Here is a 10,336-nt window from a genome sequence, read left to right on the forward strand (position 1 = left end):
CAAAGCCCAAGAAGAATGAAGCCGATTCATCCTCCACAGATGATTCTTTTCAGCTGCTCTTCGCTGCAGGAGTTTTGTTGCTCTACCTCGCACTTTAAAATACTCCAAAGGTTTTCTGTTCTGTTCAGGTCAGGAGACAGTGATGCTTGCCTGAGCTGCCGTAGGAGGCACATGAAGAGACAGAGTCCCAGGGTGAGGTTTGTTACATGTCTGTTCATCACCTTCCAGCCCATCAGAATGAACAGACTGCCTGCCCTATGTAAAGGTGTCTGTTCATCTAATAGGCTGGAAGGTACCATCACACACACACACATATATTTCCTACCACCATACCAAATTCATATTTACAATAAAAACCTCTACTAAATACATATCCCAAAGCTTAATAAATATTTAAACACCCACATAAATACACAATTACATTTCCACAATACCAATACACCACTCCCCTCAACAGGCAGAGGCAAGTTGTGCATCGCAGACAATTTACTGTCACGTTGAGCATAGCGTGCATCCTTAATTTTAATCCCCCACTACTGTTGAGGTGAACAACCCGCATCCTCCCTGCAAACACCTGACTCACGCAACTATAAATCTTTGATAATCGATACATATATTACTAAAATCCCACCTGTTTGTTTATTTACTCTGTTGCCTAAAACTTGACAATATGCATTTCAATTACTCATATACACTCACAGGTAGAAATATCTAATATAGCGGAATATTTACTACTGAGATGTGGTAACAGGCGACCTGTCGTTACAGTCTGATCAGAAGCTGTTGCTCGTCTGTTTTTCAGTGCAAGATTGCATAAATAGCAAACTGTGCAATGATGCTGTACTTTGGGGCCAGTATTTGTAGTCCGTCTAACCTGTTCGTTTTTAATAAGAGATCGAATCAAAGATCCTGCAGTTCAACTTGAAAATAATACATTTGTTCTGTGATAGACTGGCCACCTGCCTGGGTTGTTCCCCATCTCTCACCCAGTGTCAGCTGGGATTGGCTCCAGCCCCTTGATATCATTTTTAATCATTATACATTTTAGTTATATTACACACAGTGGTGAACATAGTGTTATATTTCTGTGGGTGAATGTTCAGTGAGCACTGGTACGTATTCCTTCTTGAAGTGTGTTTTCAGTGACTGTGTATGGAGTGGGTAGTCACAGAGGGAATTATACATCATCTTTAAAATGTTGAGCTCGATCTCACTGATTTTCAGAGTAGAATAAGTATTTTGTGGAAATGAATACACACTTCAACTGCTGTTATTCTTCAAACAGACTGACCTCCTTTCTTGAAGTGTTGTGAATGATTATTATATAATGAAATGAAGGTTCCTACTTTGATTTTAAATGCAGTGAGTAAATGGGAAACGGCCACGTACTGCTTACTCTTTACAAGTTTAAAGAATTTCACTCATTCTGTTCACACAATTTAATTCAAAAACAAACAAAAAAAGTTTCCAGGAAATCAGTGACACCTCATTATTACTCAATCCTTATTTTATTCTAAGAAAAGCATGATGTTCGGCAGTGCATCTTGCTGGGTCTTGTCTGTGTGAACATATTGGCTGTGGTTCCTTGGTGCCTTCTAAAAATATAATGTGAATGAGCTTCAATATTCACATTTGTTATAGTAAAAGTTTGAAACTTGGGGCCACAGTCTCACTTGATACACAAAGTACAATAAAGACATTTCAGAAAATAGATATAAACTGTTCTTTCATTCGTATGCACCACTATGTATTCAAAGCAATCTGCGGATCAAATCACACTGCGCTTTCACGTCTCCTGTTGACAAAGTGAAGGTTTACTTGTTTGTCTGGAATCAGAACAGTGCGGCTGATGCTTTTCAGCTCTCCCACTGTGGGGTCTGGTTTGATTTCAAACAGCCTGATGAGCTGGAGGGAAAGAAAAGGAAATATGGAGTTACTGAAGTCACTTTATTATAATTCCACAAAAATCTGTTGCAGTAAAATTTTCAGTAAGATTTCTTTTCATGGGACTCACGTATTTACTCACTTGTGGGAGCGACTGCCATCTTTTTTTAAAAACTTTGAAGTTGCACTAATCAATATTTTCATGTTAACAATGATTAAAATGACTGCGTAATCTGAAAGGGGTCACTCATAGTGACAATCCCACAAAGAATTATTAAGAATTAAAACCAACACTGAACTACCTGTACTGCAGCAAAGGTGAGCACAGTTAGCAACAAGGTGGTGAACACAGTAGAACATGTTAAAAAAAAAAGGTGTCAAAATAAGCTCTTTTTCTCAAGAGATGGTGGAGACCTAAAAAGAAATTAAAATTAAAGTTAAATTTGTCAGGTGGCCAGAAACGAACCTCCATGAAAACTAATATAATGATCAGTGTCTGTCTGATGTGGAAATGGGAAGTTGTTTGTTGACACATTTCATCACAGCTTTACAGGACGGTTTTGTGTCATGGGTTTTTCTGCTTGTCGCGCTGGTGTATGATGACCTGCGTACACAAACTTTACAAGAGTTAAAAATTTTATGTAACGTCTAAACAGCACTTACTATGCACATTTTGATGCACTTATTAAATAGATGTAATACCTAATATTTATATGAAAGTCGCTTTGTATAAAAGTAGAGGTAAATGTAAATGTAATGCCTGGTAGTCTTTGATTCCAAACATTTAAGGGCCTGAAAACTTAGTATCGCAGTCAACTTATGAACTATGAGAGATGGGATTCTACAAAAGGCACAATTATCTGCCAAAATTAAAACACTTTTGATTTGATTAAAAGATGATGTCACATATTTCTGTTCACCAATCAGGATGTAGCAAGTTGGGTTGTTGGGTCACTGTCAATCATTTCTAACCAAACACACATATGCAGTCCTGATGAAGAGGATTAACTGGGTTTCTTAGTTAATCTATGGATTCTTTTATTATTATTTTTTTTGACTTTGTTGTTTCTTATTTAGTTAACAATATGTAGAACTACTATAGGATTTGAGTTTTTGAGGGTTTTAACAAGAATATTCTTAAGGTGTGTAAAGAATAAAGGACCAAAAACAATAATTTTATCTTTCGTTTCTGTAATTAGGAATTCTGACTTCCTCACCCCAAAAACCCCCACTGCTTCCCCTTTTTTCACCCACTTTCCTCCAACCTCCATGCCCAGTTTCAAAGCAGTGTTTCACTGCTGCCTTGCAACATTACGTTTACATTAGATATGGCACATTCAGCGGGTTGAAAAGGTTTTTTCCCACTTGTCACTTACACGAAAGAGAGCCATATACATCTCAAGCTCAGCAATCCGGCGGCCGACACAGCCTCTCACTCCAAAGCCGAACGGGATGGAGCCAAAGGGGTTTGGCTTCACACGGCCGTCACGGAGCCATCTCTCTGGCCTAAATGTGAACGGTTCTGGGAAAGTGTCTTCATCATGACTGATGGCATAGTGACATAACGTGAAAGCAGTCTGGAAAAATGACAGTTGGGATAAAATTCTTAAATTCTGATATAGATATGCAGATTTATATACAGCATTTTTTTTTTCTTTTTTTTATAAACATATTTTTTGGGGCATTTTGTGCCTTTATTGACAGGACAGTAGAAAGTGACAGGAAAGGGGCAGAGAGAGGGGGAATGACACGCAGGAAAGAGTCAAGCCGGCACTCGCCTGCTAAGAGCATCCACTCATGTGGTATGTGCCCTAACCACTCCGCCATCAGGCCGCCCCAATATACAGCCATTTTTTGAAGTGAAGAAAAAAAAAGTTCTTACTTTTAAAGGTCCCATATTTCACACTTTGCCTCTGTTTTAATTTAAGTCTTGAAATCCATGAGAAGATATATTTGTGGTTTTAAGCACCAAAGCCATCTCAGTGTAGTTTTACATCCCTCTCCGGCTTCTCTCTGGAGCTCTAATAACAACAGGTAGGTGAGCCAATCAGAAGAGAGGCTCTGAAGCTCCTTTTCCACTGGTCAAAAAACCCGACAACATCAGGCTTTCGGTTCAAATGACTCTGCAGTAGATACAGGTATTTATCGGCTCCAGCTCCGATCGGTATTGATATAAACACAACACCTGGATAAATCCGTTAATTTTCACCCCTTTGCTGCGGTGACGCCTTTCGGAGCACAGTCACTGTAGACAGACCTGTCACCTGCCCAGTGCAGTGCTGTTAAACCAGAAACACAGTGGACACTCTGCACATAGGGATGCAAGACTGAGCGAAATACGTTTTAAAAACACTGTGGAAAAGGGTATGAGTCTCTCTTCTGATTACCTAACTTTCTGAGTTATGGAATATAGCAGAATACAGGTAAACACTGGGGCGTGGCTGAGGGTAGTAACTGCTTTATTGTGACATCACAAAGTTCCAGAAGTCCTGACGGCTGGTTTTAAGGCTCAATTTCTGAATACAGGCTGTGTGCATTTCTCTGTGGACTGAGGCTTTGATACTTTCACAGTATTAATATAGAACCTAGACCTGCTTTATAATAAAAAACACATGGACATCTACCTTTAGACTATATGGGACCTTTAGTAGTATTACAAAAACGTCTAATAACTGTTAAAAAAGAAAGAAAAACAGACTCACTTTCTTTGGAAATTGATATCCACCAATAGAAACATTCTTATTTATCATGATCCTTGCATTCATAGGAACCACAGGGTACATCCTGCAAAACAAGAATGACTGGTTTGTGTAAAATGATACAGGAAAGTAAGTGGGGGTTTACATCTAAATAAGAGAACCATATATGTACATGTTTTTACATCAGTCTCAGTGGCTGCAGAACCCTATCACAACACCATAACTTCTCACCTCAGTGCTTCCTTGATAACAGCCCTTAAATATGGCATCTGAGTGATCTCAGCAGCGGAGGGGATCCGATCTTCTGGTACGAATGTGGACACTTCTTTATAAAGTCTGTCCTGGATTTGAGGGTCCCTGGACAGCAGGTGCAAAGTCCAAGTGAGGGTATTGGATGTCTTGGTAAAAAACAAAGAAATGTCAATAAGTGAACAGTCAGAGAGAGATGCTTTCCTGTTCATACCGTACATTTATATGCAGAATAAAATGAGGGATGTGAGTAGCAGCCCAGTTCATATTTTGACATCTTACAATGGTGAGTACGGATGTACAGTTCACCATTTTTAATTCATCAGGAATTGCATGTGATGTATGTGAGGCGTTTTCAACCATTTATTCTCTAACAGTTCTGCACCAAGTCATAATATCTCCTCAAAAGAGATGGGTCGCTGCAGATAAACACATATTAGACTTGAGTGGGGTGACTGTGGGCTATATTTGTAGAAGGTAGGTTAATTGATGGAGTAAAGCCCAAGCATGTGTTAAGAAATTAAAAAGCATGAAAAAATGAAATCTTTTACTGTTAGAGTATCACATTTACCGTGTCCACCCCCGCTAAGAGAAGCTCAGTGACGCTGCCATACACATCCTTTATGTTCATCTCAGTGTTTGAGAGGAGGTATGTAAGGTATTCACCCCGCACATCCTTGTTGTTGTCAACACACTGCTCAATGGCCTCCATCTTCTTGTCAATCAACCTTTTAGCTAGAATAAATGCAGAAATGTGTTTCATTTTAGTATAACGATAACCCTTTAACCTGTAAAGTGTAGCCAGTGGCATTTCCAGCAGTTGTCACATCTCCTGTTCGTTTTAGAAAAAGACAAAAATTAAAATTTTGCACTTAAACACAACAAGTCGATGCAATATATTTGTGTTAACATGGTTGATTTTCAGATGTGACCTCTGTAACCGCTGTGCTGCGAGTCAAGAAGGTGTAAACTGAAGTGTTTATCATTACAGACAGAACTGCTGCAGCTCCTGACAGAGGCAATTAAGATCATAGCTTCACACAGCAGGTGTCCAACAATTTACAGGCTTCTGCATCATCCATTAACTCTATATCATCTATGGTCTTGCACACACGCACACGTCCATAAAAGTATGGCAACAGAATGGTGACGCTTGACCCAGGTGACGTCAGAGCTGCAGGCCTGTCCACTTTCTCATTTGCACTTAGTTAACCCGACACAAAACCTGTCTGTTGGGAAGATGAACCATGAACCATGAACAGCGGATCCCCTGAAAAACCTCCCGGAAAACAAACGATTGGAAAACTACACTTAAGAGAAACCTTCAGAAAACTCCTGCAAAAGATTGCTTTTGATTGACCCCTCGTGGAGGAACACCTGCCCTCGCCCTGAGTGCTGATCCCAGCTGACTGAGGGCAAAAAAAGCTTTTGACTTGAAAAGAAAGTTACCTAGTCTATAGTACAGCCTATGATATGAAGAGCAGAGAAAACTTACCTGTAGCCCTTTTGAACAATAAACTTCAAGCAATGAGTCTTTCCCCAACACATACAACAAACAAATGACAAAGGAAGTCACGTCACTGTAAGATGGAAGACACTTTGAATGTTAGCATTAGCTCACTAACATCAGCAGCTTGTTTCTTGTTATTGGACGAAGTCTTGTGAAGCTGGCAATGCTAGCTACTTGCTACAGAGACCCCCTTACTGCACGGCTCATTGATGATAGATCGAGGATGCATGCATGTAAAGACCGCAAAAATCTACTAAACACAGCTCACCAAAGCTGAAGATGCCATCCCAGCCGGCAATGTAGCGATTCCAGTGGGGCAGTAGACTGCGGCTCCACTGAGGCATTATGATCACAGATATGCTGTTGGAGAACATCTGAGCTATGGAGTTGATGAAGTCTTGTGTACCTGCAGGAATTTCCTTCTCCAGACACCCAAGTCTTGTCTCAAACAGAATGGAGGCAATACCTGCATGGCAAAGGTTAAGATTTAGGGAAAGAATAAAGGCATCTTCAAGAACCAATCTGCAAAATTGTTAGTAAAAATTCATTATAATATTGAATCTATCCATACATTAAAATAACCATTCCCAGTGCACTCAGCGCTTTCTGAGCATGCAGCATATGAACTGTCTTCCAGATTACCTTCCAGTGAGAATCGATAGAGCTCATTGGCCACGTTGGTCACCAGATCTCCTGTTTGGCTGCACTGGCACAGATAGTAGATCCTCTTGGTGAAGTCTGTAACCACCTCATTGATAGTCTCACCATACAGCACAGAGTCCTTCGGGTGCAGCATACGCTTGTTCAGCACCACCCTCAAGTTGTACCACTTCTCTCCCTCCCTAGGAACAGAAGCAGAGTCACAATTCTTGGTTTTGTTCATGGTTCATGGTTTAGGTTTCCAACCAGGTGGTCTTTCTGTATTCACTCATTGTATCTGATACAGATGTCAAAAGTGGTTGCTGTTGGTGGCGATCAATGTACAGACATCAGAAATCAGCTCTCTCTGATGTTGGATTGACCCCACAACATGGCTTGTTAAGGCTTCAAAGCTTCAGTGCGTCTAGAAGGCCTCATCAACCCATCACTAAAAGCCTTCACACTTCTCTAGATTTGGGAATAATGTGTTAGACAGGGTCCATGTCACTTAAATAGTCAAACCAATACTGGATTTAAAGAAATAATTAGATATTTTGAGTAATATGCTTATTTGCATAGGGATAGGGTTTGATGATGAAATTATTACCATCTTATATTAGCATAAAGGTTGGAAACAGGGGAACAGCTAGCCTTGCCCTGTCCAAAGGAAACAAAATCCAGCATCTCTAAAGCCCACTAACAACACCGCATGTGTCAACTTTTCAATCTGTACAAAAACAAAAGTGTAAAAATGACAGATTGCCATTTTAGGGCCTATTTCTATGCCCTGAGCATTAATTTCACTAGTTACCTGCAAATGCTCCTGACCAAGAAATAGTCAAACACATAATCCCCCTAAAAAAGCTGCTTGTTCTTTATAGACTTCAGCTTTTGTACAGATTAAACAAACAAGAAACCACACATTAACTAGTGAGGTTTAGAGGAGGTGGTATGTAGATTTTGTTGTCTTTGGGCAGAGCCAGATAAACTGTTCCCACATTTCCCATCATTATGCTAAACTAAGATTATCAGATGTCAACTGTGACTTTATAATTACTGTACAAATATGAGAGTGATGTTAATCTTCTTGACTAACTCTTGTCTAACTCAGAAAAAGGGACTGGTTCAAATGTTACACAGCTGATCCTATGTTTTTCTTTAGTGCTTTTATGTCCACACCTTTGGAATTTCTGAGCTGAAAAGTCTTGTTACTTATCAGCAATTATATTTGTTGATACCAGCCCAGCCAACTTATCAGTCAAGCTTTCATTCCCTACAATACTGTGTTGCCTTCAGCTATAGCATTTAATTAATTTACATATTATTTGTTAACTTAACTCAACCTGAAAGGTAAACACCTTCCAGCCTGAGAGCAACGTCTATAAAACGAACAGGTCGCAATCCATCCATCCCACTCACATGACAGCACTTTTCCCTGCAAAGCAGAGGTATTACATGTGTTATGAGGTATTGTTCAGATGTGTAACAGTGCTTGAGGGGAAATGGAGCATTGTGTTGCACATCATACAGCATGTGGTAATCTTACTCTGTGAAAGGCCCATAGCCGAATCCTTTCATGTCACGATAATCTTTCCACGCAGACATGTCTCCTCTGCAGGGGAACTTCTCATCGTTCCTCATGATCTCCTCCAGCAGCTGTGGAGTGTTCACGGACACTGACTTTAGTCCGTCTCTGAATATGGGCCCATATCGCTGCTTCTCATAGATCTGAAAGTGAAGGCAAGACAGATGACATAACAGAAAAACGTGTCGGTAAGCAGTCTTACAATCATGAGGTAAGAAATATAAAACTATATATTAAAACTCTTAATATTTACAAAGACTGAATACTGAATACATATATATATATATATATATATATATATATATATATATATATATATATATGTATATATATTTGTCCCATTAATCAAATGCATTGTGTTTGTTTGCTCATTTGTAAAGCCAATGAGCAGAGTAAGTGAGCATATTTTCACCTCACAGTGTTCCTGCAGAAAGGGCTAACAATCCTCTCCTCTATGAGACTTATCTGGGGGGTTACTATGGGAACAAAGGTAATGCAACCTGCCTGACATTTTCTATTATGCATTGTCACTGGGGGAAAATGCACTCAGAGCATCAGAAACAAAACATGACCTAATCCCTGCAATAAACTATCAAACTAGGCCACAAGAGCAGTTATGTCGGGAATTTCTGAAATGCATCAAAATATGTAACATTTTTGGATGCAGATTAAAACAAGAACCCAACACTGTGGCTGAGACCCGATAAATACGTAAATCTGTGCCACCCAGAGACCATGCAGAGCAGTGTACTGCAGCCTGACATACCTGTAACTCATGCAAACGGTTGTAGAAACCCTGAAATACCATTCTGTACATCAGCTCTAAGAAGCTGACATGAGGCAGGTCCTCCACTCCACGAGGCTTGTCCTGGAAGGTGGAGACAGAGGAGGCGACCCTGGGGTAGACCCGGGCCATGGCAAAAGGGCACGACAGCAGCCAGCCTCTTTTGCTTTGTATTTTACTCCGGGACAGCCATGCAGCCATGATGAGGGGAGAATGGCAAATGCTCAGGGATTGTGACATCCAAGAGACTAGCTGAACAGGGAGGGGCCATATCTCACAGAATGTTTAACCCTTCCTGCCCAACTCTCAGGGAGCAACCAGGACCAACAAGGAACAAAAGCCATTATAAACTCATCTGTAGAGCAAAATGAAACTGCTGAGAAAGCCATATTTAGTGTGCTGGGTACCCAAAGCAAGTGGAAAACTGCATGACTCAATCCAGTGAAGCTACTGAGTAACTAGGCATTGTCATTACAGAGATTATGGACTTTGAGATGCATGATGTTAAAGAAAAAGGTTCAGTTACAGTTTTCTTTAGTTTTCTCGTGATCATTAACTTTTCAGACGAACATAAAATTCTTGGCGTAAGATGGTGTAAGTGTTACACTATTACTTACTATTAACTCTACTTGTGGATTTCTTACCTATCATTAATTAAAGTAATAAATTAATTTCCTGAGGACAGTTTTTGGGCTTGCTGCTCATGCCCATTGCCCCAAATCGTAGAGACATTCAAAACAGAAATGCACAGAAGCACAAGTTTCACTAAACACTTCAATTAGCTCTAACCCTGAAATGTGTGTGTGTAATGGGTGTGTAGGCACAGGGACCTGTCCCCTGTCAGGAGACACTTCTGCTTACGTGCAGAATGTGCTTTTAAACCAGCCATGTTAACAAGCAACAATGTCCTGCTGGCTGATGGTTGCTGATGAGAAAGGTTTACACATGGACGCACGCTTTACACTGTTTTCAAAACATTTTGTTCA

General features: G+C 40.1%; 1 protein-coding gene across 2 annotated transcripts; it reads right to left on the reverse strand.

Moving 5' to 3' along the window:
• Positions 1-1,489: 1,489 nt before the first annotated feature.
• Positions 1,490-9,584, reverse strand: cyp27a1.1 (cytochrome P450, family 27, subfamily A, polypeptide 1.1). Of its 2 annotated transcripts, XR_011687196.1 has the most exons (10): positions 9,333-9,584; positions 8,528-8,709; positions 6,985-7,184; positions 6,611-6,808; positions 5,404-5,567; positions 4,815-4,981; positions 4,587-4,668; positions 3,261-3,461; positions 2,351-2,501; positions 1,789-1,905 (listed from the first exon to the last, which is right to left on the reverse strand). XR_011687196.1 is itself a non-coding variant. In XM_071472738.1 (9 exons), exons 1-9 carry the CDS (start codon positions 9,549-9,551, stop codon positions 1,774-1,776), a joined length of 1,545 nt encoding a protein of 514 aa, XP_071328839.1. In that variant the 5' UTR covers positions 9,552-9,584; the 3' UTR covers positions 1,490-1,773. The 2 variants fall into 2 exon arrangements, 1 of the variants encoding a protein (XP_071328839.1); XM_071472738.1 differs by lacking the exon at positions 2,351-2,501 and having other exon boundaries at positions 1,490-1,905.
• Between the last annotated feature and the right edge of the window lie 752 nt (positions 9,585-10,336).

Source organism: Trachinotus anak, unplaced genomic scaffold (assembly GCF_046630095.1).
Source record: "Trachinotus anak isolate AG129_WGS33_773 ecotype Australia unplaced genomic scaffold, CSIRO_AGI_Tana_v1 ptg000039l, whole genome shotgun sequence".
Lineage (NCBI taxonomy): Eukaryota > Metazoa > Chordata > Actinopteri > Carangiformes > Carangidae > Trachinotus > Trachinotus anak.